Genomic DNA, 26,123 nt, shown 5'->3' on the forward strand with positions numbered 1-26,123 from the left:
AGTCAGATCAAGAACAGAACCCCTTTCTGGTACTGAACTCTATGTTGGAGCCTCTTCAAAGGCCCCAAATGGGTCGGGTGGTGAGAGTTAGCCATCATGAGATGCTCCTTGCGACCCAGGGTAATCGCTGGAGGTCCCAAGTGAAAAGACCTGGATCTGGACTCCTCAGGGCAGCCAATGAGGTTTCCAGTTTCCCGAACCTCTCGGTCCTTCTAACCCGGACCGGTGGTTTGGGAAGCAGCCGCGTTTCCCGTCAGTTCCCCGGCCCCCGCACGTCGGCGGGAGAGGAGGCCGCCTTGGGGCAGGGAGGCGTCCTCCGGGCCCAGACATTCGTCTCTGTCCATTTCAAGGCGCCCAGCCCGCGCCGTATATAATGAAGTATTGCGTCCACGGCGGAGGACAAGGCGTCCTCTCTCTGTGTGTTTTATTCACGAGGTGTTTTTTTTTTTTTTTTTTCAGATCTGGGCTCTGGGTTCTGCAATCAAGAGCTTGGTGTGAAACTGGCTGAGAAGCGGGAGCTGAGGCTTTGCTCGGGCAGGACAGAAAGGAGGGCAGCGAGGCGGGGCGCGCGGCTCTTGGGAGGATTACGGCGGAGGCCGTGGACCGCGGCGCGGCTCGCAGAGGCTGCAGCCATTGCTCCGCCGAGCATCCCGCATTCAACAGGAGGAACCTGCGAGCAAGGGTCCCCGAGCCCCCCAGCGCCGCAGCCGCTGCAGCCCGTGCGCCCCGCGCCCCCGCGCGCCATGGCCAAGGAAGGCGTGGAGAAGGCGGAGGAGACGGAGCAGATGATCGAAAAGGAGGCAGGCAAGGAGCCGGCCGAGGGCGGCGGCGGCGGCGGCTCTCACCGCCTCGGGGACGCCCAGGAGATGCGCGCCGTGGTGCTGGCCGGCTTCGGGGGGCTCAACAAGCTGCGGGTCACCAGGAAGGCCATGCCCGAGCCGCAGGACGGCGAGCTCAAGATCCGCGTCAAAGCCTGGTCCAGTATCCGCGCCTTTCTCGCTTTCTTTCTCTCTCTCTCTCTCTTTGCGCGCTCAGAGCTCCGGGGGAGCGGCTGGCAGAGCCTCGGCGGGCACGCTGCCCGAGGGGAAGAGCCTCCCTGGGCGGCCCCCCGCGCGCCCTCACCGGCTCCCCGAGCCTTTCCCGCCGCCCCTTGGCCCGCCGATGCTGGGAAGGAGGCTGGCAGGCAAGCCCTCGGAGCTCTCCCCAAGCCAGATCTGGGGGTGACCGGGAGGAGACGGTGAGCTCCGAGAGGGGAAGGGTGGCTGGTGGCGCCCAGCGCTCAGGGTCTGGCTGATCGCGCCACGGGAGCTCTCCGTGGAGTAGGACAGCTCAGGGGCCAGGAGAGGAAGGTTTGATGGTAACATGGTTAGAAAACCATAACCGTCGGCTCACTGCGTACCTGCCGTCGGTTCTTAAGAGTTTTACGTGTGCGATCTTATTTAATAGTTCCTGGGACTCAGAGAGTTAGGCATCATCGTTGTCCGCTTGTCACAGGTGCGGCAGCCGGGGCTCAGAGAGTGGTTTGCCCAAGATCAGCCCGCTGCCGCTAAGCGGCATGGCCAGGATTTGATATGGCATTTTTTTCAACCTCTAGGCAGTTTTCCCTTTGGGGCTGGGGTCGGAGAGCAGGGCTGGGGAAATGCGTCCTTCCTCACGGCTGTACACTCCCTCCTTGTGGTCTCACACCAGGAAAGGAACTGGGAAGGAAGCATTTTAGGTACCCAGCATTTAAGCCTGGTGAGAGGTAAGGCCAGCACTGCTACTTAATTCCCCTCTTGCCCACCAGCCTCTTCCGTGTTTCTCTGAAGAGGAAAAGCACAAGCAAACAAAACAGCTGAATCTTGTAACTGCTGCTTCCAACTCCTTAGTACCCTTCCTGTCCCCACCCCTCCCCGGGGATGGCAGACCCTCCCAGGGCTGGGATTCCTCCTGGAGTGTTTAAACATCGCTTGTGCTATCACTGCATGGTCATTTCCCTGGAGTTCCAGGGAGAGGGCTCACCCCGGAGGGCTCTCTGGACCAGCGCTCTGAGTTGTGTGCTGCAGCGTGGAAAGCTTTCCCGGGGAACTTGCTGTTAGCGCAGTGAGATGGGCCCATCCCTTCCCATCACCGTTCTTTAAAGCCCCTAACAGACCCAGCTCCCTAAAAGCAGCAGCCAGCTCCCTGGTTAGCCCCCCAAACTCAGCATCTGGGAACAGTCTAGAGGCAGGAAGAGTGCAGAGGAGCTTCCCCTCCGCTTTGCCACTTTGAGAGCAGGTGTGGGTTTCATTCTTCAGACTGGAAGGTGCCTGGAGAGAGGCAGGCACTGGTCCCTGGCCCTCTTCTCACAGAGGGGGCTGGGCGCCTTTGACTCTAAACACAAGGGCCTCTCCCGAGGGAATTCAGGGTGGCAGAGGCGGCTTTGGCCAACTCGGGAGCCTATACAGTTCCATCTTGTTAACTCTTGCTGAACCAAGCTGGCTGATCCGGAAGGCAGAGCGTGCCTCTGATATACGCTCACTGATAAATTCCCAATGCCCAACACAGAGCTTGGCACCCGGTGTATCTTGAATATGCTATTGCTGAATGACTCAGTTATTGCTGAATGGAAGGATGGGGGAAAGGTGCCTGGAGGGAGATTGTTGAGTCATTCTTTTTCTTCACTTGCTGGTGGAAGTATGTCTACCTAGTAAAATTAAACCTGTGTATTGATTCATTCTCCTTCCTTAACCACCAATCAAAAATATTACGTGTGTGTGTGTGTGTGTGTGATTTATGACCCTCCATTCAAATTGAGGACTGGGTTCTAGGACTCTTTGTCAGAGTGTATATACAGAGAGTAAAAATGTTGAAGCTACTTTTTTGTTAAAAGATCGTCATCTGCAGGACAAATAGACCTGGGTTCTCCAGCCTTTTGGCATTTACTGCATAAATGCCAAGAGGACCTGAAGGGTTTGGAAATAATAAATGTCAGGATGAAGGCTGGGAGATTGATTTTCAAAGCCAGACACAGAAGCCTGTTTTTCGTTGGAGCTGCACACATACACACAGACACACACACACACACACACACACACACACACTGAGTAGAATCACCACAGATCCCCCCCGCCCCAGTTGTTTAGAAAGCCAACAAGCCATGAGGGGTGGGAGATGATGCTGGATGGGGGAGGGAAGACAGTACTGCAAAGGGCCCAGGTTGATTTTCATTTCACCCAAGCTGGAAGCAGAGTTAATCAGTTTTGCAGGGAGGGATTGGAATAGGTTTGTGAGGATTGCCCCCTGGGCCCTTCTTTCTCCACTGGGCTAGGATTGGCTGGCCGGAGATGCCCATTGATTGTAAGATTAGCTTTGGGAGCCAGGATGACTCATTCTGTGGTTTTATGAATCAGCTGATGGCCTCTTGGATAAAGGTTCCCCTCCTATCCGTTCTCTCTCGGTTCTCTATTTTTAATGGAAACCTTTTATCATCAAATAGGATTTGCTTTTTGCTGGAAAATAAAGCATAGTCCATCTGAACTAGCATCATTCAGACCTGGAATGAGGGTCCAAGTTGATTACCATATAAATTTTGTGGAAATGGAAGAGAGAAGGCAGGGGGAGATACATATTTTATCTCATTTCCCCCCTCTCATCTGTGGTCTAACACAGTAGGTATTGTGGTAAAGCAAACTGAGGCTTGGAGATGTTGAGTAATTTGCTAAAAACACCACACAAGTAATGAAGCTAGGGTGTGAATCCTAGTTCATCTCTCCTTAAAGCGCTGCTCTTCTCCTCTTATTTTGTCTCCCTCTGTTGAAAAGCCAGAAGAGATGTAGTTTACTTCTCTGGCCTTTGACACATAGCCTTGTTTTCTTCCCTTTCTTCGGGGAGTGTGGCTTTGATCTGTTTGCACGGGTGCTATCGCTTCAGTTGTATCTGACTCTTTGCAACCCCATGGACTGTAGCCCACACTGAGGCCCCTCTGTCCATGGGATTCTCCAGGCAAGAATACTGGAGTGGGTTGCCACGCCCTCCTCCAGGGGACCTTCCTGACCCAGGGATGGAGCCCGCATCTCTTATGTCTCCTGCATCGGCAGGCAGGTTCTTTATGTGCCACCTGGGAAGCCCTTTTAATCTGTTTATGTCTGGCTTAAGGAAACGTTCTCTGGCTGTCCCCAGAGTAATCCAGCTTTCTCCCTAAAGTGAAAGCTTGATGGTTAAACACGGCTCAGAAAGAACCACTGCGGGCTGTACAGGGTGGAAGGGTAGCCCAGTCTTCCATCTGAATTGTTACCAGAACATCATTGTTTATGGGGAACCCATTTCACCAGCCATTCAGTGAACATTTGCACTGCAAGTGATTTAACTGGCCACGTGGAAAAAGCGTGTGGCCTTTGGAGAAAGATAGATCTGTGTAACCTTGGTGAGCACCTCTCTTAACTTCTCCTGCCTCGACTGCAAAATGGGGTTAATAAGATGAACACTATAGTGTTCAGAGGTTCAGATGCAAGAAAGAGATGGCCTCAAGGTTAGCAGCAAGAACTGTGGTGTTGGAGATGACTCTTGAGAGTCCCTTGAACACCAAGGAGATCAGACCAGTCAATCCTAAAGGAAATCAACCCTGAATATTGATTGGAAGGACTGATGCTAAAGCTGAAGCTCCAATCGTTTGGCCACTTGATGCATTGAGCCAACTCATCGGTAAAGATCCTGATGCTGGGAAGTATTGAGGGTAAGGGAAGAAAGGGGGCGACAGAGGATGAGGTGGTTGAATCGCATCACTGACTCAACGGACATGAGTTTGAGCGTGCTCCTGGAGATGGTGAAGGACAGGGAAGCTTGGCGTGCTGCAGTCCATGGGGTCGCAAAGAGTCCGACACGACTCAGCGACTGAACAACAACAAACAGTGGTTGTTGTGCCTGTTGTCACACTGATGCCTGCATGAGACATCTGCTGGCAACTTGATGACCTGGAGGCCATCCTTCTAATCATGCATGTCATAATACAGGCAGTGTTGCATCTCATCTACTTAGTGATGGAGAGTGAGCCCTTCCTAGACGTGAGCCTAGCTCAGCCCCCTGCTAACCGGCTATCCTAGGACTGGTCCCCTGGAGGCACAGCCTGGGACAGGAATGCTGTTTGAAGAGGTTGATGGTGTGTGGGGGGGTATCCTTTCAGGAGAAGGGGAGCAGGATAGGGCAGGGGAAGGAGTGAAGCCAGGGTTGGTCTCAGCTGGATCCCTCCAGGAGTTCTAGAGCACAAGCTGTACCACAGAGTCAGTCTGACCTTGTAGCAGTTGGGGGAGCCCCCACCCTGTCATCGGTCGGTGATGGGCTCTGGGCTGCTTCCTGAGTGGGGGTGTGGAGCCTCTGTAACTCATGGAAGGAGGAACAGGGCTGCTCTGAGCTCTGACAGCCAGCTGGGGGACGGGTGCGCTGCCTGGTCAAAGAGATCTGCGTGAGGCGCGAACAGTGTCCTCTACACTGGCTGACCTTGACCCCGCGCTTACCGCTCTAAACGTGGGCTTCCCGGTCTATAGAATGGAAATAATAATAGCACCACCCTTCAGAGCCAAGCCAATCATTCCTCAAGATCAACCCTGAAGGACTTCATTGGAAGGACTGGTACTGAAGCTCCAGTACTTCGGCCACCTGATGCCAAGAGCTGACTCACTGGCAAAAACCCTGATGCTGGGAAAGACTGAAGGCAAAAGGAGAGGAGGGTGGCCAAGGATGAGATGGTTAGACAGCATCACTGAGTCAATGGACGTGAATTTGAGCTAACTTGGGAGACAGTGAAGGACAGGGGAGCCTGGCGTGCTGTAGTCCACGGGGTTGCAGAGTCAGATGCAACTTAACAACTGAATAACCAGTGTAGAGTGTTGTAGGGGGTTTCAGTGACACGGTGCATCTGGACCTTTGTGGTGATGCCTGACACAGAGCAAGAGGCCAACAAATGCTAGATGCTACTGTTCAAACTGCTTTCTTGGTTTCCACAGGTTCCCCTTATAGGTTATCATACCAGCACTCTTTGGAGAATGAAAGGGACACTGTTAATAACTGCTCTGGGACAGCAGGGACAAACTGGGACTTTTCTAGACAAACCAGGGTTTGTGGTCTCTCCTCCCCCAGGCCCCAGCAATTGCTCAGGGTCCTGTCTACGCCTTTGCTCCCAGGGGTCTTGCCACAGTGGTGCTTCTCTTGGACAGGATCTGGGAGGATTTGAGGCTGAGGGTCCCCAGACTGGGCTGCAGGAAACTACTTAAGTGGCCATTAACAAGCCTGTCTGTTTTGCGGCCCAGATTGGCTTGTGGTGGAAAGGCTCTAATGGACTGGGGACGTTTATTTTCCCAGACTGATCTACAGCAAGAGGCCACGTGAAGCTGCTGGAATGAGACCAACTGGAGGAAAAATAGTTGCAGCCAGTCATGGCTCCATTGGCTGATCTGCAGATGGGCCGAGGGGGGGGCTGCGCTAGAGGAAAGCCAAGAGATTGGTGGGATCCTGATACATCATGAAGGTCAGGTGCACTGGAGATGGGCTGGGAGCCCATCCATTGGCCGCTGGGGATGAGGCAGCCACTGAGTTGCCTGCTGTATACTTTGCTTTGTTTTATCCTAGTGACCACTCAACAGCATCAACAACATCAGTGTTACAGTCTCCATTTTGAAGATGGGGGACCTGGCGTTCAGAGATATGTTAGGATTGCAAATTTTAGGTGGACAAGCGACATAAAAATCCAAGCCTGCCTTGCTCTGGACTCTGTGATCTGAGGGCACAGTGGCAAACACACAGAGTAGACAGAGAGAACAGACAGAGGCAGAGAAAGACCAAGAGACTCAGAGAGGCGGACAGACCCAAAGACTGGGGTTGGAAACACAGAGAAATGGGAGGCACTGGACTGACTTGAAGCATAGCTGATCACACTCAGAACCGCATGATGGGGCTTCCCTGATGGTCCAGCGGTTGAGACTCCATGTTGCCGTGCAGGGAACACCAGTGCAATCTCTGCTCCGAGAAGATCCTACATGCGGCGGAGCAGCTAAGTCCATGCCCTGCAGTGGGGAACCTGTTTTCTGGAGCCTGTGCTCTGCAACCAGAGAAGCTACTGCAATGAGCAGCCGGGAGCCAGGACGAGAGAAGGCCCGTGAGCGGCCACAAAGCCCCAGCGGGCCAAGAATGATCAAAAGTAAACAAATGTATATATGCATATTTTAAGCTGCGTGCTGTCATCTTGCCTCCCAAAGCGGCTGTCGTGGTTCTGAGCCACATCCACTTCCTCGCCATTTCTGGGGTCTGGAGTGCTTTTGGGATCCACTTAGAATCACATTACTACGGTTGACCCAGAATACCCATGCTGATTAAATGTGATCACCACTCAAGACTAAGTTCCTTCCTCTGCCGCATTTCCTCCACTGGTCCATGGCTACACCAGCAACTTGAGCGCAGGGTATGTCAAACAACACAGCATGAAAGGTCAAGCCAGTGAAATATGGCCGATATGCTCTTCCCTGTGTCTATTCGAATAAATAAGTGGAGAGTATGAGGTCAAGTTGCAAAGGGCCAACTCACTGCAAAAGACCCTGGTGCTGGGAAAGATTGAAGGCAGGAGAAGGAGGGGGGCAACAGAGGATGAGATGGTTGGATGGCATCACCCACTGAATGCAATGAGTTTGAGCAAGCTCTGGGAGATAGTGGAGGACAGGGAATCCTGGCGTGCTGCAGTCAATGGGGTCATAAAGAGTCGGACACGACTGCGTGATTGAACAGCAACAATGCTCTTTCTTCTCTGTGTTTATTGAAATAAATAAGTGGACTGTGTGAGGTTAAGCACCGCCGATGTTTGTAAAACCGAGAAATTGTTTGGAGGGCCCCAGTACCCGAGCTGGGAGCCACTCTGTGCCAGAGACTGGAATAAAGTGCTCTGTGTTGGATGGGCCATCAGGATTTGACAGGAAAGGCTGACTCTCCAGACTCACACTGAGCCCCATTTGGGGATGAGAAGGTGGAGGCGCTGCCTGAGGGGTCTTTCTTGTCCATCCGAGTTTGCATTCTTCCGTTAACTGTGTCCTCCCCGGGGAGGGCTGGTGATGGTGACAATGTCTGCTCTGACCCGATAACAGAATGGACTTCCCGTCTCCCCAGCACTTTGTGGAAGAAAGGAAGCCCAGGATCGGAGTTTCTTCTACTTCATAGAAAGAGGAGACACAGAACATCTTATTGGACGACTGACATAGAGCAGGTTCCCATAAACAGCAGCCTGATCTTCATTAGATGGAAGCCAAAGGCAGGGGGCTCATGGTGGGCAACGGGAGTGAGGACTCAAGTTCACCCTCCCCTCCACTGGCAGCATCTTTGCAGCAACAAAACCTATCATCCTTGTCATTTCCCATCCGACCCTCACCCATGAGGCTGTCCTCCTTAATTTCTAGGTAAGGAAAAAGGGACTCAGAGATGAAATGGGAAGAGTAAGGACCTACAACAGATCTGAGTTCAGACTCTAATCCTGCCTCACCACGGCTGGGTGATGGTGAGCAGACAATACCGACACCTTGCCTGTAGCCTCCCCTTGGTAAGAAGAGCACCCTCTCTTTGGTGTTACCGTGAAGACTGGCTGAGGGTCTCTGACCGTCCTCACTGCTCCTTGCACATAGCGAGTCAGTTATTTCCCTTCCTTTGTTACTGGACTTGACCCCCACCCTCCGGAGCCCTGTCCTGATCACCTCCCATCCAACAACATGCACAGCTGGAGTAGGGTGCTGGCTTTTGAGTCCTATGCCCAGGGTTGGGAATGGGCTAGGGGGAATGTATGCTAGCCTGACACCAGCTCTCTGCACACCCATCCGTGGGTGACAGCACAGATTTCTCCAATAGCTGGGCATGCAAAACGGCCCAGCATCCGGAGTCTGGTTTGCACGCATCCAGGGGAACCAAAATCCCATGACCTTTGGGCAGATCACTGACATTCATGCCAACAACAAAGCTCACCCAGGCATGGGTGTGAACGCCCTCACGACCCCAAGTTCCTGCCACTTCTTCTTCGTCCAGGCCTTTCTTGGCATCTTGGCATTTGTCATAGAAGAAAAAGTTTAATTAGAAACAAGAAGAGGCTCTTCCTAGGAAAGGGCAGCAGGCACGTAATCTCGAATTAGTCTGATTCCTCTGTATGTGATCTCACACAGAACATCAGTTGCAGCCACGGTATTAAAATGAGTAAATTTAATGTTTAATGTTTGGAGGCCCAAGAGACAAAATAGATGCTCCAGTGAGAGGAGCTGTTTCCTCTTTGAACGTGATATTTTTCTAAATGAGAGCCTGTGGGGGGAATTCTGTTCCCCAGCTCCTTGGCCCCTCAGCCTTAGCCCCTTCCTTAGCACTGTCCAGGGGGCAGAAACATGTGAGCCACTGCCTTCTCTGCAGATTACAGCACTGAGTCCTCTTAATCCTGACTTCTCCCCTCCTCCAGAGCCCCTTGTAGGATAATTCTCTTCTGCGAAAAGACTGATAATGATTCATTTCTTGGGCTGGCACTGACTAAACATCCAAACTGGATGGGAGGCAGGATGCTTTGGGGTTATAAAAGGGTTAATGTTTGGAGTGAAACAGACGTGATCAAGTCCTTGAAGTGGATCATTTGAGCAACCTCTATCACCTTGGGAAAATGACTTCCTCTTTTGAAACCTCAGTTTGCTAAGCTGTAATATGGGTATAATTATAGTCCTTATGGGGTAATTTTAGATTGCGTCTAAAGTATTTAGCAATGATGTTGGCACATTTCACATCTGTTGAATGAATGGAGTCCTTGTATAGTGTGTGTTTAATATATATTAATGGTGGGAAGGAGATGAAAAAAAAATAGGACATTAGAAAGTCCCTCCTTAAGTCATAAAGTTTTCTGAACGGAGTCCCTATTCAGACTCCACGTGTCTCTGCTAAAGGGTATAAGACCCTAAAATCAAAAGTAGCTGAGGGACTTCCCTGGAGGTCCAGGTGGCCAAGACTCTGAGCTTCCAATGCAGGCGGCCTGGGTTTGATCCCTGGTCAGGGAACTAGATCGCAAAGTAACTTGAGATCCACATGTCATAACTAGGAGATCCCACCGCAACTGAGACCAAATGCCATCAGATTTAAAAAAAAAAAACATAGCCTGGACAGGCTGTGCCACCACGGCATGACGTAAACACGGACATCCAGGTGCATTCCCGAGGCAACAGGAATGTGAGCAGGGCCACAGTGTGCGGTGCTCCGGCAGCGCTGCAGGGGCCGGGCCAAGCTCAGGGACCTTTGGAAGGGAGGCCAGTCACTTCTGCTCTGACCTCTCTGTCCTTCCTCTCAGCCACGCTGAAGGAAGTTCACCCTGGTGAACTAGTCCCTGGACTCCTAGGCACTCTGCTTCCCTTCCCCTTCCCTCTTTTGTCTTCTCTGTCCTCGTGGGTTACTGTGATCAGCTGCCTTCCCGAGACCTGGAAAGATGGAGGCCTTTCACCCCAGTCGCCTCCTGAGAGTTTAGCAAGGCCTGATGCAAAAAGGACTTTCTTCTCCCAGTTTTCATATGTCAGGGAAGGGATCTAATTGGCCCCTCATAAATCACATACCAGCCGTTGGGTCTCTCGCTGTCTGGCACGAGGGAGTAAGGCGTAATGACTGGCCACGTTGGTGTCTCACGCCCGCCTGTTCTGACCTAAAGGAAGGGAGCACTGTGATCAACAGCCGGGCCAGGAACTCATGAAGCATGCGTGTGTGTGTGTGTGTGTGTGTGTGTGTGTGTGTGGTGAATGTGGGGTAGATGCTGTAAGCGGAATGGAGGGCAGTTATCAGATGACGCAGGTAGGTAAGAAACACTGGACTGATCAGAATGGTAGCCATCATGGTGGATAGGAGATGCTTCTTTGTCCAGAAAAAAGTGAAGAATCAGAGGGGGCACTGGGGAAGGAAGGCAGCTCCATGCCCTCTCTTGGGACTTGACATCCCTCAGCATGAGTCCTTGAATCATATTAAATAACATATATAATGTTGTCAACTTTGAGGCCCATTGTCTTTTGAATCTCTGGTCATCTTGGACATTCCAGAAGCTTTCTCTGTTCTCCTCTAACTGATGAACACCATGCCTGGTGCTTCTGTAACAGTAGGCATGCAATCAGTCTTTGGGGGAGTGAGTGAGTGTGTTACCCAGAGTGTTGGGCGTACATTTCGGCAGCAGCGGCTGTGTCACTTGTAAATGTGACTTTCCTAATACAAACAGTGGTCCGTCCGAGCCCGTGTTCCTTTGCACTCTCCTCTGTCATCTTAGCTTTCTCTGAGTCTCCCTCCCTCCAGCATGCAGGTCTTTGAATGGGGATTTGAAAGAATACCAAAGGAGCTGTGTTTTGGGGGAGTTTTACTTCTCCTTGACACAGTTTGCTCTCTTGAAGCCAGAAGATCGCTTTGTGAGCCCTCTCATAACCACTCCCCAGGGGCGGGGAGATGTGGGTCTCTAACTTCTCAAGATGCTCTGTGGTTTCCTCCTCACTGTCAGGCGGCTGCACTGGGGGCTGCAGCCGGGGCTCTCTCCAAGAGCCCAGTGTGCTGCTTCTGGTGAGGGTTACTCCAAGAGCACTAACTCAAGTGTCCCTGCAACATTTGCACACCTGGGGACCCGAGGCTCCACCAGCCTGGCTGTTCAAACGTTTCCCTAAAGTAAACAGTATTGTGATAATCCTTGTGTATGATACGTACACATCAAATCATTATGCTGTATACCTTAAATTAATACAGTGTGTCAAATACAGCTCAGTACAACTGGAAAATAAGTGAATAAATATTTCAAACTACTGGGGGGAAGATAACCTTTTAGAACAAGTGGTATGTCCTTGACTCTGTTCTGACCTTCCTTAGTAGGATCAGGACCCCCACCTTCAATGCCTCCCACATCATTGCCAGGGTGTCTTAGCTGCTGTGGCCTGGACTCTCAGAACACAGTTCTGGTTCCCCTTGATTGTAACCATCTCCCGTTGCCCTGCTCTGCTCCTCCCAGCACACTGAAGCCACCCAGTGTGTTTCCTGTTTCTTCTCCATCCCGGGTGGAGCCTGGCCTTCTGCTGAGAATGTGGCCCCCTTTCTCCCCAATACGGGTCCTAAAGCAGCATGTGCCACCCTCCTTATCAATATTTCTGCTGTTTGGAGCTAATAATAATGACACTCCCGTCATTCATTGTTTATCATCATTATTATCACAAAGACCTTTACTGAGTGATTTCTCACAGCACCACGTTAAGGGTTTTATAGAAATTTCCCAGGTGGTGCTGGTGGTAAAGAACCCGCCTGCCAAAGCAGGAGACGCAAGAGATGTTGGTTCAATCCCCAGGTCAGGAAGATCCCTTGGAGGAGGGCATGGCAACCCACTCCAGTATTCTTGCCTGGAGAATCCCATGGACAGAGGAGCCTCCATGGGGTCGCAAAGAGTCTGACACAAATGAAGCGACTTAGCATGCACGCGTGCACTTAGCGTGATACCAAACATTTTCTGATGAAGGGAAAGGATCAGAGAAATAAAGAACTTGCTAAAGATGACGAAACTCATGAGACAAAGAGCTGGGATTTGAGCCAGGGTTTTCTTCACTTACTTTATACCCACTCGTCACAAGCCCTTGAAGTTGAAGGGCAATCTGAGTTGTACCGAAGCCCACATTCAGAGTCAAGCTTCCCGCTTGCATTACCATAGGCTTCTTCATTTGGCTCCTATTCTCCAACTCGCATTTCCCTTAGCATGAGTGTTTCTCTTCTTTCCCAGGCTTATCTGCTCTTCATGCAAATAGATACATAGTGGGACAACCCCAGTGGCTTACTAAATTCTACAGTAAGCTCTGATGAAGCTTGCAAACTGCAAAGCCCTCTCCCCGCCCTCCCGATGCAGACACATCTTCTTAAAACAGACTATCCATCAAGTAACAGACTTAAAAAAAAAAAATCCCTAAGATCAGAAAGAATTGCTTTTCATTTATCTATGCTATCCCTAGTTCAATCAGCTAATGGGGAGCTATTAAATCCATCGTTCCTACGACTGGTCTCAATGATTTCGTAATTGGATTCTCTTTATCCTCCAGCTAAACTGACTAAAATTGTTCCGACTGGGGACCTTGTAATAAGCTGTGACTCAGTGTTTCTGCAGCCAGAACCCAGGATGTATAATACAGCTAAAAACGTGCCCCCCCCTACCCTTCCCAAAACATCCTGTTCAGGTTTATCTGCTTTCAGATCCTGGAGAACCGTTCTCTCTGATCACAGAGGAGCTGGTCCATGCCTGGGACTGCTCCTTCCTAGGAAATAAATGCAGAGGCAAATTTGCCTCTCACCAGCTTGAAGCCCGTCTCTGCCCTCAGCCTATGGCACTTACAGGACACCTTTCCTTTTGCTCTTTTAACAGTTTTATTCCTGTTCCTATTCTGTTTTCCCTTTTGTAGCCCACATCTAGCTGGGATGATTCACTCTTGAATAGAAACCCAATTTTTCAATATAATTGAGACGCACTGTCAAATTCTATCAAGTCCTTTAGAAAATGCCAAAGCTGGAACTATTCGTGCTGCAGAAGAAACATCTAGAAAATTTCTCTTCCCATTTAGACATCCTCCGCCTCCCCCAGTGCCTCCTCTCCCTCCAAACTCTCTCCCCGTGCTCTTCAAACTCTCCCAGACTCTCCAACCCTGCCCTCACTCGCTCTTGTCTTTTGCACCTATCTTTGCTCACCTCTCACATCTCTTCTTTTATCTTCCAGGATAAATATTTGCTCTTCCCAAAGCACATCAATCAAGCAGGTCTTTGATCTTCTCAGTTTTACCCTGACTACTGACAAGGCTGCCAACCAGTAACTGCCTTTAGCAGGAGGAAGGAAAGAGCTTGAATCACACCTTGGTATTTTCCTACTTAACACCTTCAGTGGAGGAATCTTTGTTGGCAAGGCTAGACTGTGCCCTGGGCTAAGCCGTGAACATCGAAAGATGGATTTTAAGGGAGACTCCCCCTTCGAGTTGTGCGTAGTCCACCAGGAAGACAGCAGGCTAGTGATGTCGCTACTGTCTCTTTCTTAAGCTAATTAAATTTTTTACTGAAGTTTAGTTGATTTACAATGCTGTTAGTTTCTGATATACAGCAACACAGTTCAGTTTTGCATATATATATATATATATGTTCTTTTACATATTTTTTCCATTGTGGTTCCAGATGTTAATTTATTTTTGGCTGCACTGGGTCTTCGTTGCTGCATGCAGACTTTCTCTAGTTGCAGCAAGGGGGGCTCCTCTCTGCTTGTGGAGCTCAGGCCTCTCACTGCAGAGGCTTCTCTTGCTGTGGAGCACGGGCTTTAGGTACACGGGCTTTGGGAGTTGCTGCACGTGGGCTCAACGGCTGCAGTTCCCTGGCTCCAGAGCACAGACCCAGGATTTGTGGCACACAGGCTGAGCTGCCCTGGAGCACATGGAATCTTCCCGGACCAGGGACTGAACCCATGTTCCCTGCATTGGCAGGCGGATTCTTAGCTACTGAACGACCAGAGAAATCCTTCCGTTTTGGTTTATTACAGAATACTGAATACAGTTCCCTTGCTCTCGAGTAGGATCATGTCACTTATCTAGTTCGTAAACAGTCGTTTGTATCTGCTAATTCCAAACTCCGGACCTGTCCCTCCCTCAGCCCTTCCCCTTTGGCACCCAGCAGTTGGTTTCTGTCTGTGGATCTACTTCTGTTTCGTTAATAAGTTTATTTGTGTCATATTTTAGAGTCCACGTATAAGTGATCTCATGTGGTAACGGTCTTTCTGTCTGACTTACTTCACTTGGTTGGTAATCTCTAAGCCCATTGTGTTGCTGCAAACGCCATTATTTCATTCTTTTCTGTGGCTGAGTGATATTCCATCGTACACTGTACCGCATCCTCTTTGTCTATTCATCTGCTGGTGAACACTTACATTGCTTCCAAAGCTTTGCTGTTGTGAATCTCAGTGAACACTATGGTACATGCATCTTCTTAAATTAGAATGTTCCTCTTTTCCATGTATATGCTCAGGAGTGGGATTGCTGGATCATATGGTAGTTCTATTTTTAGATTTTTAAGGAACTTCCAGACTACTTTCCATAGGGGCTGCACCAATTTACATTCCCAGCAAACAGCATAAGAGGGTTCCCTTCTCATTCCCCTCTCCGGTGCTTGTTGCTTTTTAATGGTGGCCACTCTGACAGGCTTGATAGTTTTGATTTGCATGTCTCTAATAAAGGTTAATTAAACTTAAATACTGATTAAAATTAAAAATCCAGTTCCTCACCCACACGACCCACATTTCAAGCATTCGGTAATCACACATGGCTAGTGGCTGCCACATTGAACAGAACATACACAGAATATTTTCGCCATTGTAGAATGTTCTATTGGACTGTGTTGTTCTGGTCTTACCCTACTTGTTTTCCTACTGACATAACTGTTTCATGGAGCAAAGCTTTTATCAGCATCAGTGACAGGAGATAACCGTCACGTTGAGGCAAAAATGGAGCGTTTCTCTGGGGGAGCCCTCCTCCCAGCCCCTCTGGGGCTCCGGTGAGAGGTCAGGCAGGAAGCAGTTTGCACTGTCCGGTGATACCGTCTCCCTTCCACGGAGAGGTGGGATGACGCTGGAGAGCTCGGGAGAACGGGAGCAGAGGGCGCAGCCACACCCGAGTGGCGCTTCACCGTAGGGCCTGCACGACTGCTGCGTGGTGGACTATAGCTGCCCGGCCTGTGCTAGCCGTGACCCGCGTCCCGCGGCCTGCAGGGGGCTGTCATACTGTGAAGGCACTTAATTTGTTGGTCTCCGAACTCTTGGGAAGCAGAGGTGCCACCGTCCCTGTAGTCACATTAGTCCCGAGCCAAGCCCTAAATCGTGAAAGGTCTGTTGAATTTAAATTAAACTCATTTGAATGCTCTGCACAACCAGTCACGGCCAGGCACCTGTTTGAAGTCAGTGACTCCATCAACATCTAACCCAGACCGCAGAGATCTTAACCTTTCTGGGAATCTCCTTGGGAATAAACGCCTGCTCTGTTCCCAGGACAGGCTGAGAGTAAATAAATTCCTCCAGGTCCAGAAATCAAGGGGTCCGTCTCGGCATCAGGGAGAATTTTTCCTGGACACACTCATGCCGCGCTTTTTGGTTTCTGCGGAGAATGGCTGTTCATATTTAGATTCTCTGTGTATCTCCTTGGCCATTTTGTTCTGTGTTTGAAATATTAAACCGACATGTGTTTCGAATACTAATGCGGACCTGTGATGGGGACATGTTTCCTGTCTCTGAGGAACAACAGACCAATAAAACTACAGCTCAAGCTGCGTCAGCGCACCATCAGTCCCTGTGTTAGAGATACAGGCATCTGGGCTGGGCAAAAGCAGCATCGTTCACTTAGTAAGCGGTCGATCTCAAAACACATCAGATGTGTCTGAAAACTTCAGGTCTCACATCTAAAAATAATGGTTAAACAAGGTAGGGAGGAATACATGGACCCAGACATGGAGGAGAGCGCTGTCAGGAGCTGTGGCTAGGGATGGGAAGAAGATAGCCTGAGGGTCCATAACACACTAAAAAAAAAATCTTTATATTTATTTTCTATGCGGACAGAAGAACCATGGTGGAGTCGTAACTGAAAAGTTTCCCGGTTCTGTGGGTTTCGTTGCATTGTTGTGTTTAAGTAGAGGAGTCAGATTTTTAAGCCAGGAAGTTCATTTTAGAATTTGGGCTCTTAACACTATCCCATGCTATGTTTTAGCATCAAAGATGACAGTCTGTTTAGAAAATATGATAGAATTGAATATTTTTGTAGTTGAAAATTTCCCTTCTGTCTCTTTTGCTTACATCTCACTTGAAAGTATTTAGTCGATTCAAATGTCATATCTTAGTTGTTTATCCTTGGTTGAAGGATTTGAAGAGTAGTCTGCGTGCTAACTGATGAAGAGCTTAGCATAAGCAAAACTATTTGTTTGGCGGTTACTCCCTCTTTTCTGTAATTTTTTATTTTTGCCTTCCTTTCTTATTTAGGTATAGCTGATGTACAGTATCATGTAAGTTTCAGGTATATAGCGTAGGGATTCACAGTTTTAAAAGTTTCCTCCATGTATAGCTACTGTAAACTACTGGCTGTATTCCATGTGTTGTACGATATGTACTTGTAGCTCATTTATTTTATCTGCTGTGTGTGCTAAGTTACTTCAGTCGTTCCCAACTCTTTGCGACCCTATGGACCATAGCCTGACAGACTCCTCTGTCCATGGGACTCTGCAGGCAAGAATATTGGAGTGGGTTGCCATGCCCTCCTCCAGGGAACCTTCCTAACCCAGGGATCGAACTCATGTCTCCTATGTTTCCTTCATTGGAAGATGGGTCCTACCCACTAGCACCACCTGGGAAGCCCATTTATTTGCACATGGTAGTTTCTCCTCTTCGTTCTCTACCCCTTTCTTGCCATTCCCCCTCTCTCCCCACTGGTCACCACTAGATTGTATCTGCATCTGTCCTCACACACTCCTTCCAACCTCAGATGGAGCTCGGGTGGTTTCTCTCTCCTGAGGTCCACCCAGGACAATTCTGTCTGTTCTCCAGTAAATGGTGCCATTTGAGATGTGCGTGAAAGTTTTCCTTGCTTTAGACAAGAGATTTTCCTTCCGTAGCAGATTTGTATCAATCTCTTTCATAGTCTTGAGATCATAAAATGGGTGCTTCAGTTCAGTTGCTCAGTGGCATCCGACTCTTTGCGAACCCATGAACTGCAGCGCGCCAGGCCTCCCTATCCATCACCAACTCCCGGAGTCCACCCAAACTCATGTCCATCGAGTCAGTGATGCCATCCAACCATATCATCCTCTGTCCTCCCCTTCTCCTCCTGCCCTCAATCTTTCCCAGCATCAGGGTCTTTCAAATGAGTCAGTTCTTTGCATCAGATGGTCAAAGTATTGGAGTTTCAGCTTCAACATCAGTCCTTCCAATAAACACCCAGGACTTATCTCCTTTAGAATGGACTGGTTGGATCTCCTTGCAGTCCTAGGGACTCTCAAGAGTCTTCTCCAACACCACAGTTCAAAAGCATCAATTCTTCTGTGATCAGCTTTCTTTATACTCCAACTTTCACATCCATACATGACCACTGGAAAAACCATAGCCTTGACTAGATGGACCATTGTTGGCAAAGTAATGTCTCTGCTTTTTAATATGCTGTCTAGGTTGGTTATAACTTTCCTTCCAAAGAGTAAGCATCTTTTAGTTTCATGGCTACAGTCACCATATGTAGTGATTTTGTAGTCCAGAAAATTAAAGTCTGACACTGTTTCCCCATCTATTTGCCATGAAGTGATGGGACGGGATGCCATGTTCTTAGTTTTCTGAATGTTGAACTTTAAGCCAACTTTTTCACTCTCCTCTTTCACTTTCATCAAGAGGCTCTTTAGTTCTTCTTCACTTTCTGCCAGAAGGGTGGTGTCATCTGCATATCTGAGGTTATTGATATTTCTCCCAGCAATCTTGATTCCAGCTTGTGCTTCTTCCAGCCCAGCGTTTCTCATGATGTACTCTGCATGTAAGTTAAATAAGCAGGGTGACAATATACAGCCTTGACGTACTCCTTTTCCTATTTGGAACCAGTCTATTGTTCCATGTCCAGTTCTAACTGTTGCTTCCTGACCTGCATACAGATTTCTCAAGAGGCAGGTCAGGTGGTCTGGTATTCCCATCTGTTTCCGAATTTTCCACAGTTTATTGTGATCCACACAGTCAAAGGCTTTGGCATAGTCAGTAGAGCAGAAATAGATGTTTTTCTGGAACTCTCTTGCTTTTTCCATGATCCAGTGGATATTGGCAATTTGATCTCTGGTTCCTCTGCCTTTTCTAAATCCAGCTTGAACATCAGGAAGTTCATGGTTCACGTATTGCTGAAGCCAGGCTTGGGGAATTTTGATCATTACTTTACTAGTGTTATGAGATGAGTGCAATTGTGTGGTAGTTTGAGCATTCTTTGGCATTGCCTTTCTTTGGGATTGGAATGAAAACTGACCTTTTCCAGTGCTGGGGCCACTGCTGAGTTTTCCAAATTTGCTGACATATTGAGTGCAGCACTTTCACAGCATCATCTTTTAAGATTTGAAATAGCTCATCTGGAATTCCATCACTTCCACTAGCTTTGTTCGTAGTGATGCTTCCTAAGGCCCACTTGACTTCACATTCCAGGATATCTGGCTCTAGGTGAGTGATCACACCATCGTGATTATCTGGGTCATGAAGATCTTTTTTGTACAGTTCTTCTGTATTCTTGCCACCTCTTCTTAATATCTTCTGCTTCTGTTAGGTCCATATCATTTCTATCCTTTATCGAACCCATCTTTGCATGAAATTTTCCCTTGGTATCTCTAATTTTCTTGAAGAGATCTCAAGTCTTTCCCATTCTATTGTTTTCCTCTATTTCTTTGCACTGATCACTGAAGAAGGCTTTCCTTATCTCTCCTTGCTATTCTTTGGAACTCTGCATTCAAATGGGTATGTCTTTCCTTTTCTCCTTTGCTTTTCACTTCTCTTCTTTTCACAGATATTTGTAAGGCCTCCTCAGACAGCCATTTTGCTTAAACAAAGCCAAAAAAATGGGGGTGAAAAAAGAAGAAGAAGAAGAATTGGGAGCAAGATTTTCTGCTGATTATAGTCCTAGATGTTTTTAAGCTATCAGCTGTGGTTAAGAAACAAAACCAAAATCTTCAGCTCTGGGGAAACGAGGGAATGACTCAAACCTGTGTTTCTTTGGCCCCACCCCCTTGGGTTCGGAACTCAGTGCTTTGATGAGCGTCGCAGCAGCCGGTCGAGAGGTGAGGGAAGGGCAAAGCAGTTTGGGGTAACCACCAAATAAGCAACAATTAAAAATGTTAAAAAGAAAAGAAAAGCAAGGGCACAGCTTCCGGGCTGCTGTGGCTCAGCGCAAAGCCACACATTGGGAGCCTCCGCACCAGGCTGCGATGGCTGCTGGGCAGTGAGTTCACCAAGCAGAGGGAATTTCAGACTCCCCGCGTGGCGTCTGACCGTGTTCCCTCTGGTGTCTGGGTCTCCACCAGTATCCTGTGATCCCCGCCTTCCCGTAGACACAGAGAAAGCCCCGAGCTACTATTTTTTATGGATTTCCCCAAGCAGTTTAGTAACCCTGCATGTATATTTTTCATAGCTGAAAATTATCTATTAAACCCTGGAAAAGACTTTTTTTTCCTTTCCCCCAGCATCACTGAGATATGACTGATGTATAACATTGTGTAAGTTTAAAGTGTTGATTTGATACAGCTGTAAATTGTCAAATGATTACCACCGTCCCATTAGCCGCCTCCATGCTATCAGAAAGTCACCGTTTCTTTTCTATAGTGAAACATTTAAGATCAACTCCTGCATGTGTTTTGATAGTTCGTCCGCCTTTCCTTTTCTCTTTTTTTCTTAGTTTGTCATGTCCTTGACACTGTGATCTCTTCAAGTCCTCCCTTTCCCTTGCCTCTTTGTCTCTCATCCTTCAGATCCCAGTTTAAAGATATCATCCTTTTCTTCCTTCCCAGCGTTGGTCATAAGAACCCTAGACCTTTCCTTCTCAGAAACCACCACGCAAAGGACACCTCTGTAAATTCTCACCATTGGTGACTGCTGCTCTGGGCCAGCAGAGGAATAAAAGCCTGCAAAGGAAGACCACAACACCCCTCTCACGGTGGATGCTGGGGTACATCACCCACGGCCCCCTTTTGGGGCTGAAAAGCTCCTTCCCCCAGCTACAGTGAGTGCTGGCTGCTGGGGGCTCGCAGCTTCGTCCCTGCCGAGGAGTTGTCCTCAGCAGAAGGGAATGCCCTTGCCTGAGATCAGAGCTCCTCCCGGGGACAGCTCCCATCCAATGAGCAGTTGACATGAGGTCAAAAGGTCCAGGCCGCTTGCCTGGATTCATCATGACGAGGTCCCATCCTAGCTCCAGAACTTCCACGGATAAATTGTGCCCTTTTTTACTACCACGTCAGTGTTTCAACCTCTCCATCCACTCAGTCCAGCTTCCCTCACCGCTGGGTAGGTGCTGTTCTCCGGGGTACCTCCTATCGGCCCTCCTGCATGCAAAGCTGAGTCTCAGAGTCTGCTTCCCAGGGAGCCTGACCCATGACACCTTGTCTGTGTGCTGATGACAACGACTGCAGCTCACACTCACTGAGCACTGCGGCGTGTGAGGCACCCTGCTTCACAAGGTCCTGTCACGCGCGATCCACACCAACCCCGACAGCGTGAGGCTGCGACTATCGCATGTTTGAGATGAGAGAACCAAGGTTCAGGGAGGTGCAGCAACCCCCTTGTGGAGAAGCCAGAGAGCAATAGCCAAGGGTTTAAGTTTAGCTCTGACTGTAGAACTTCCCTGGTAGCTCAGACGGTAAAGAATCCGCCTGCAATGCAGGAGACCGCCGTTTGATTCCTGGATCGGGAAGATCCGCTGGAGAAGGACCAGGCTACCCACCCTAGTATTCTTGGGCTTCCTTTGTGGCTCAGATGGTAAAGAATCCACCAACAGTGTGGGAGACCTGGGTTCAATCCCTGGGTTGGGAAGATCCCCTGGAGAAGAGAAAGGCTACCCCCTCCAGTATTCTGCCCTGGAGAATTCCATGGACTATACAGTTCACGGGATCACAAAGAGTCGGACACGACTGAGCGACTTTCACTTTCTTGTGGAAGTTGCTAATTCTTGTCTGACTCTTTGTGATCCCGTGTCCGAGTCTATACAGACCATTGAATTCTCCAGGCCAGAATACTGCAGTGGGTAGCCTATCCCTTCTCCAGAGGATCTTCCCGACCCAGGAATCGAACCAGGGTCTCCTGCTTTGCAGGCGAATTCTTTACCAACTGAGCCACAAGGGGAGCCGTCACTTTCACAGAGGGTGTCACCAAAGCTAAGAGTTCTTTGAGAAAACCTTGTTGAGGGTCCTTGTTTTGACTCCTCGGTTATCTTGTCTGTGAGTCCGTCTCCTGGTGGCCAGGTGAGCTCTCTGGCTACACTTCTGTGGAACCACTCATCCCACTGTGTTGTGATCAGCTTTCACGATTCTGTCTCCCCGTGAGAAACCGAGCCCCCTGTGAACTGTAGACATCCAGTACTAAGTATCTGCTCAGGGCATAGTAAGTGCCCAGTGTGACATGTGAGTTGAGAAGTCCCCTCCCTGTAACTGGAAGCACTGAGTGAGGAAAGGACAGCAAAGGCCAGTAGCCTCTGGAGCCATCACTTGCTTTCACCTCTTGGCTTTATAAACCTTGATGTGTCTCCGTATTGTTCTCTGTAAAATGTGGGTGATGTGTATGTCTCAGCCTTGTTATGGTTGCTCTAAAAATTAAGTATCACACCTACAGACATTTAACACCATGCCCAATGCATAGTATGCACCCCATAAATGTTATCTATTACAATGACTTAGCCGCAAATAATTCCTTTTCTCCTCATCCCTAACATCTGAGGAATTAGAATGGGGGTTTCTAGAGATCTACTAGTTTCTTGGGGGCCCCTCCAACCATCGCAAAGCCCTACGTGAGAACCCATCACAGAAAGGACCCATCTCTTAAGTCTTCTTTGTGGGAACAGCTGATTTGAGGCTGCTTAGAGCAACTTTTCTGGAGAAGGCAGTGGCACCCCACTCCAGTGTTCTTGCCTGGAAAATCCCTTGGATGGAGGAGCCTAGTAGGCTGCCGTCTATGGGGTCGCACAGAGTCGGACACGACTGAAGTGACTTAGCAGCAGCAGCAGCAACAGAGCAATTTTCCTCAGTGCTGATCGCACATGAGAATGTGTGCCTGGGTAAAGCACTCTCAGAGTTAGGGCCAGAGTGTGCGCATTTGGGGATTTGCGGGTTGGGGGGGGCGGATATCTATATCTATACCTATAGTGCGGGGGGGGGGGGGACAGCTATGATGGTCGTGACATGCATCCAGAAAACTACCGTGCCTGGCACTTGCTCAGACTGCGCCCACGTGGTCAGCAACTTCTGCTGTGGGGAGAGGGGGGTTGACTGCCTTTGCTCACAAGGAGTGGGGCTCACTAACTTACACAGATCTTGTTAAACGTGAATTCAAAGCATTGGGTTGGCCAAGAAGTTCGCTCTGGAAAACCCTGGAAGAACTTTTTGGCCATGCCAGTATCCTGGAGACGTTTCAGAGAATCAAAGAGTTCATGAATTGAAGAAACTTAAAATATGTCAACTGGTTCTATACCTTGAATTTCCTCCATGACATCTCTTTGTGGTCTTCACAAATACCCTTAGTAACCAGGAACGTGACAGCTAATCCAAAATTTTCATCAGCAATTTGGACAGAAAACTCAATGGCTTGATAACTGCATTCTCAGAGGCTACATATCCAAAAGGAAGAGCCAATTTTTTGGATGAAAGAATTAGGATCCAGGAAAGAGCCAGACAAATCAGAATGATGAACCTAATCTAATAAGACCACATTTAACAAGAGAAATATAATTCTTTGGACTAGGATCAAAAAATTCAGCTGCCTTAGAGGACTATGAGAGAGCTTTTCATTTTCTTATCTACTTAATCATCATCTATTAATTTTTACCTTGTCTCATCCCAAAGACAACTTGAGATAGCTTTAAAAGAAATGGTACAGCAGTGGCTCTCTAAGTGTGTTTCTCAGAGCGTCAGCGGCAGCAGCGAGGGAAGCTTGTTAGAAATGCAGGTTCTTGACCCTCGCCCTAGACCAGCTTAGTCAACCATCCAGGAGTGGGACCCGGCCATCTGTGTTTTAATAAGAACTCCTCAGAATTCTGGTGTACAATCAAGTTTGAGATCCAAGACCATAGAGCCTAAGATATTTAAAAATGGAAACCCCAAAGTATTTAGAAAGTTAAGATGATGGTGAGTGTTAGAATGACACAGAGGATGAATTCCAGAAAGCTCTGCTGTTTTCAGGGAGGGGTGCTACAAATTTGGCCTGGAGCTTCCTAGTCGCCAGTGCAGAGAAACAAGTATGATCAGTTTCTACACTGTACTGGGCCTGTGAGACCCATGTAAACTAAACCTCTGTGTTGAAATTTGAGGCAAAATCCCCAGTCTTCATAAAGAAGAGAACGTCTCTTGTAACAAATGATATGTTCAACAGCATCCCTCAGAAAGTAAAACAGGGGGTTTCTAAAGGTGGTTTCTGTGGCCATGTATCTCTCAACTGAACCAAAGATGGGGCAAGATTAGGGATTCCTATTGAGTGCGAGATCAAATTATATGATTGGGCTGCACTAGTAGAGAAGTGGGCTTCTGGAAGATTCTCAAGATTTTCGTCTCGCTGTCCTTCGTCTAGTGATCTGTGTGTTTGGACTCCTGAGGTCAGTGCCGAGGATGCTGATGGCCTCTGGGAAGAACAAGACGGCAGGAGGTCCAAAACCCTTTCCCGTGAGCAACCTTCACCTTGCCGTCACCTGGAAAATAAAAGGGGACTTTCTCCACATCTACTTGCTCTTCTTTGCTAAATCCCTCTTTGGGCCAATTTTCTCTCAAACTGGAAAATTAGTAAACTATAGCTGGGCTGATTTTTCAGTCATCCACTTACTGGTGTCCTTTAAGAAATAACTCAGAAGCTTTTTGCACAGCAAAGGAAACCATAAACAAAATGAAAAGACAACCTACAGCCTTGGAAAAAAAATATTTGCAAATGGTGCAACGGACAAGTAACAGATTTCCAAATTATACAAACAGCTCGTACAACCCAATATCAAAAACCAAGTCATCCAATCAAAACGTGGGCAGGAGACCTAAACAGGCATTTCTCCAGAGAAGACATGCAAAGGAGGCAACAGGCACACGAAAAGATGCCCAACATTGCTAATTAGCAACGAAATGCAACGCGAGCCCACAATGAAGTATCAGAGTGGCGTCACTGAAAAACCTACAAATAATCAATGCTGACGAGGGTGTACAGAAAAGGGAGCCCACCTGCATTGTTGGTGGGAGTGTAAATGGGTACAGCCACTACGGAGAACATTAGGGAGATTCCTTAAAACTCTGAAAATAGAGTTGCCATTTGGTCCTGCAATGCCAGTCCTGGGCATAGAACCATAATTTGAGAAGATACGCACCCCTGTGTTCACTGCAGTGCTGTTTACAATAGTCTAGACGTGGGGACAACCTAAATGTCCATCGGCAGATGGATGGATAAAGAAGATGTGGCGCGTACATGGGCTTCCCGGGCGGTGCTAGTGGTAAAGAACCCGCCTGCCAGCGCAGGAGACAGGAAACACGGGTTCAGTCCCTGGGTTGGGAAGATGCCCTGGAGGAGGACATGGCAACCCACTCCAGTATTCTTGCCCGGAGAGTCCCAGGGACAGAGGAGCCTGGCAGGCTGCAGTCCACGGGGTCTCAGAGTCAGACATGACTGAGCACACACACACGCCTGACACATGCATACGTATGATGGAAGACCACTCAGCCATAAAAAAGAACGAGATGACGCCATTTGCAACAGCATGGATGAGCTCACAGACCATCATAGTAAGGGACGCAAGCAAGACAGAAATAGTAAGGGATGCAAGCAAGACAGAGAAAGACAAGCATCGTACAGTGTCATTCATATATGCACTCTGAAAAGTGGCACATCTGAGCTTATTTAAAAAACAAAAATAGGCTCACAAAGAAAACAGACATATGGTTACCAAAGGGGAGGAGGGTGGAGGGATAAATTCAGGAATTTAGGATTAGCGGATATACACTACTGTCTATCAAATAGATTCAAAAAGGGACCTACTATAGCGGAGGAGCTATGTTTAATATATTTTAATAATCTATAATGGGAAAGAATCTGAAATGACTCTTTGCGACCCCATGGACTGTAGCCCACCAGGCTCCTCCATCCACGGAATTTTCTAGGCAAGAGTACTGGAGTGGGTTGCCATTTCCTTCTCCAGGGGATCTTCTCCATCCGGGGATCAAACCTGGGTCTCCCGCGTTGCAGGCAGACGCTTTTACCGTCTGAGCCACCAGGGAATCCCATATGTATACATACATATACAAAAAACTAAATCACTTTGCTATTATGTCTGAGACACTATAAATCTCAGTAATAACACCTTAAGCCTCTTATTTGACTAAATCATTTAATGTGGGAGGGAAGAAGAGCCTTACTTTTATGACTATATCAGTCTTGG

The 26,123-nt window shown here is 48.5% G+C and overlaps 1 protein-coding gene across 1 annotated transcript in view; it reads left to right on the forward strand.

The window, feature by feature from the left end:
• Positions 1–497: 497 nt before the first annotated feature.
• Positions 498–26,123, forward strand: part of VAT1L (vesicle amine transport 1 like) — a 169,663-nt gene continuing 144,037 nt past the window's right edge. Inside the window, exon 1 of the mRNA XM_069552395.1 lies at positions 498–976. Within this exon, the coding sequence (XP_069408496.1) occupies positions 744–976 (233 nt within the window). The 5' untranslated portion in view covers positions 498–743. The remainder of the gene's footprint in view (positions 977–26,123) is intronic.

The sequence above is a fragment of the Ovis canadensis genome, chromosome 14 (assembly GCF_042477335.2).
Source record: "Ovis canadensis isolate MfBH-ARS-UI-01 breed Bighorn chromosome 14, ARS-UI_OviCan_v2, whole genome shotgun sequence".
NCBI classification, from domain to species: domain Eukaryota; kingdom Metazoa; phylum Chordata; class Mammalia; order Artiodactyla; family Bovidae; genus Ovis; species Ovis canadensis.